At 55.0% G+C, this 2,500-nt stretch overlaps 1 protein-coding gene and 1 long non-coding RNA gene across 2 annotated transcripts in view; both read right to left on the bottom strand.

Moving 5' to 3' along the window:
* LOC124007377 (ferroxidase HEPHL1-like) overlaps window positions 1-361 on the bottom strand; it is an 11,114-nt gene extending 10,753 nt beyond the window's left edge. Inside the window, exon 1 of the mRNA XM_046317880.1 lies at window positions 230-361. Within this exon, the coding sequence (XP_046173836.1) occupies window positions 230-347 (118 nt within the window). The 5' untranslated portion in view covers window positions 348-361. The remainder of the gene's footprint in view (window positions 1-229) is intronic.
* Window positions 362-380: 19 nt separating this feature from the next.
* Window positions 381-1,884, bottom strand: LOC124007378. The gene is made up of 3 exons (XR_006833916.1): window positions 1,781-1,884; window positions 666-771; window positions 381-463 (listed from the first exon to the last, which is right to left on the bottom strand). It is a non-coding gene; the product is annotated as an uncharacterized LOC124007378 (long non-coding RNA).
* Between the last annotated feature and the right edge of the window lie 616 nt (window positions 1,885-2,500).

Genomic DNA, 2,500 nt, shown 5'->3' with positions numbered 1-2,500 from the left:
CCTCCCTCTCCCCCTCCTCCTCTCCCTCCCTCTTCTCCCTCCCTCCCTTCATCTCCCCCTCCTCTCCCCCCTCTCCCCATCCCTCTTCCCCTCCTCTCCTCCTCCTCTCCCTCCCTCTCCTCTCGATCCCTCTCCTTACATCCCTCCCCTCTCCCCCTCCTCTCCTCCTCTCCTTACATCCTGTCCCTCTCCCCTCTCCCCCTCCTCTCCCTCCCCCCTCTCTCCTCACCGTGCATCTTGTTGCTCTCTATAAAGTTGTCGTCCACGGTGAAGTTACTGGGGTCAGTGTGGAGGTAAGTTCTGATGTTGTCTTCCAGGTACCAGGACTCATTCTCATCAAACACCATGAAGAGCAGAGCAAACTCCCCTCCACGTCCCTCCTCTTTCGTCCCTCCTCAGCTCCACGCTGCAGTACTCCCTGTCTGCAGACCACCAGGGGACCCAAGAGACCGCTGAACACGTCCTGAAGGACAGATAGAGAGGCTTACTGGATACAGGCAGACACACACATTCTCAGGAGTTCTATAGGTAAACACACTCCTGTCTGCAGACCACCAGGGGACCCAAGAGACCGCTGAACATGTCCTGAAGAACAGATAGAGAGGCTTACTGGATACAGGCAGACACACACATTCTCAGGAGTTCTATAGGTAAAACACACACACCTTGACGAAGTCAACAGTAGAGTAGTACGCGTAGGTGATACAGTTAGGATCAGAGACTCTGGACCAGAGCTCTCTGGGACCTCCCATCTGAACTCTGTCATGTAACCTGGGGATGAGAGAATAGAGGAGAGGAGAGGAGGAGAGAGATGGGAGAGGGGAAAAGGAGAGGAGGGAGAGGAGGAGAGGGGGAAAAGGAGAGGGAGGAGAGGGAAAAGGAGAGGAGGAGAGGAGGAGAGGGGAAAAGGAGAGGAGGAGGGGAGGAGAGGGGAAAAGGAGAGGAGGAGAGGAGGAGAGGGGAAAAGGAGAGGAGGAGAGGAGGAGAGTAGGAGAGGGGGAAAAGGAGAGGAGGAGAGGGGAAAAGGAGGAGGAGAGGAGGAGAGGGGAAAGGAGAGGGAGGAGAGGGGGAAAGGAGGAGGAGAGGAGGAGAGAGGGAAAAGGAGAGGAGGAGAGAGATGGAGAGGTGGAGAGGAGGAGAGGGGAAAGGAGAGGAGGGAGAGGTGGAGGGAGGAGAGGAGGAGAGGGAAAAGGAGAGGAGGGAGAGGGGAGGAGAGGGGAAAAGGAGAGGAGGGAGGAGGAGAGAGATGGAGAGGGAAAAGGAGAAGAGGAGAGGGGAAAAGGAGAGGAGAGGAGGAGAGGAGGAGAGAGATGGAGAGGGGGAAAAAGGAGAGGAGAGAGAGGGAAAGGAGAGGAGGAGAGGGAAAAGGAGAGGAGAGGGGAGGGGAGAGGAGGAGAGAGATGGAGAGGGGAAGGAGAGAGGTGGAGAGGGAAAAGGAGAGGAGGAGAGAGGAAAAAGGAGAGGAGGAGAGGGAGGAGATAAAAGGGGGAGGAGCACACAGACATTGTAACATGGACCGTTGTTGGTTGGACAGGTGTGTCTGTGTCTGTGATGTCCACTCTGTGTGTTTGTATAGAGTACGGCCGGCAGTGTGTTTGTGTGTGTGTTTTACCTGGTTGGACAGGTGTGTCTAATGTCCACTCTGTGTGTTTGTATAGAGTACGGCCGGCAGTGTGTTTGTGTGTGTTTACCTGGCTGGACAGGTGTGTGTGTGTGTCGTAGTGACCACTCCGTGGCGTGTATAGAGTACGGCCGGCAGTGTGTTTGTGTGTGTGTTTACCTGGCTGGACAGGTGTGTGTGTGTCGGTAGTGACCACTCCGTGAGCGTGTATAGAGTACGGACGGCTGGCTCTGTTCTTAAAGGTGATCAGAACCTCCTCTCCCCACCTCCCACCCTGATGATAGGACCTGTAGGAACGACACACAAAGACACCAGTAACCGTATCAATCCCAGCTAGCGCATAAACGTTCTGGAAACCATATGTTTCTTACAGCTTGGTGAGCGTGGTTGTCCTACGGTTATTTAGCCTACAACCTTTCCACAACCTTCTGGGAACCATATGTTTTTAGTGCTTGGTGAGAGCGTGGTTGTCCTACGGTTATTTAGCCTACAACCTTGGCTTTGGAACATTCTCAGCACATTTAAGGAACTTGACACTAAAAACGCTATTTTCTTAGGTATTTGATTTCCTTTTAACAGAACGTTTGGTTACATTTAATTAACATTTTGGGAAAGTTCTGAGCCACCAGGCCATACCGGGGCTGTGAGCCACCAGGGCCATGCTGAGCCACCAGGGCCATACCGCTGTGAGCCACCAGGGCCATACCGCTGTGAGCCACCAGGGCCATACCGCTGTGAGCCACCAGGGCCATACCGCTGTGAGCCACCAGGCCATACCGCTGTGAGCGGGCCACCAGGGCCATGCCGCTGTGAGCCACCAGGGCCCATAGGGCCCGCTGTGAGCCACCAGGGCCATACCGCTGTGAGCCACCAGGGCCA

The sequence above is a fragment of the Oncorhynchus gorbuscha genome, linkage group LG20, assembly GCF_021184085.1.
Source record: "Oncorhynchus gorbuscha isolate QuinsamMale2020 ecotype Even-year linkage group LG20, OgorEven_v1.0, whole genome shotgun sequence".
In the NCBI taxonomy this organism is placed as follows: Eukaryota; Metazoa; Chordata; class Actinopteri; order Salmoniformes; family Salmonidae; genus Oncorhynchus; species Oncorhynchus gorbuscha.
The sequence above is the reverse complement of the archived record's forward strand: the minus strand, read 5'-3'. Positions and strand labels throughout refer to the sequence as shown.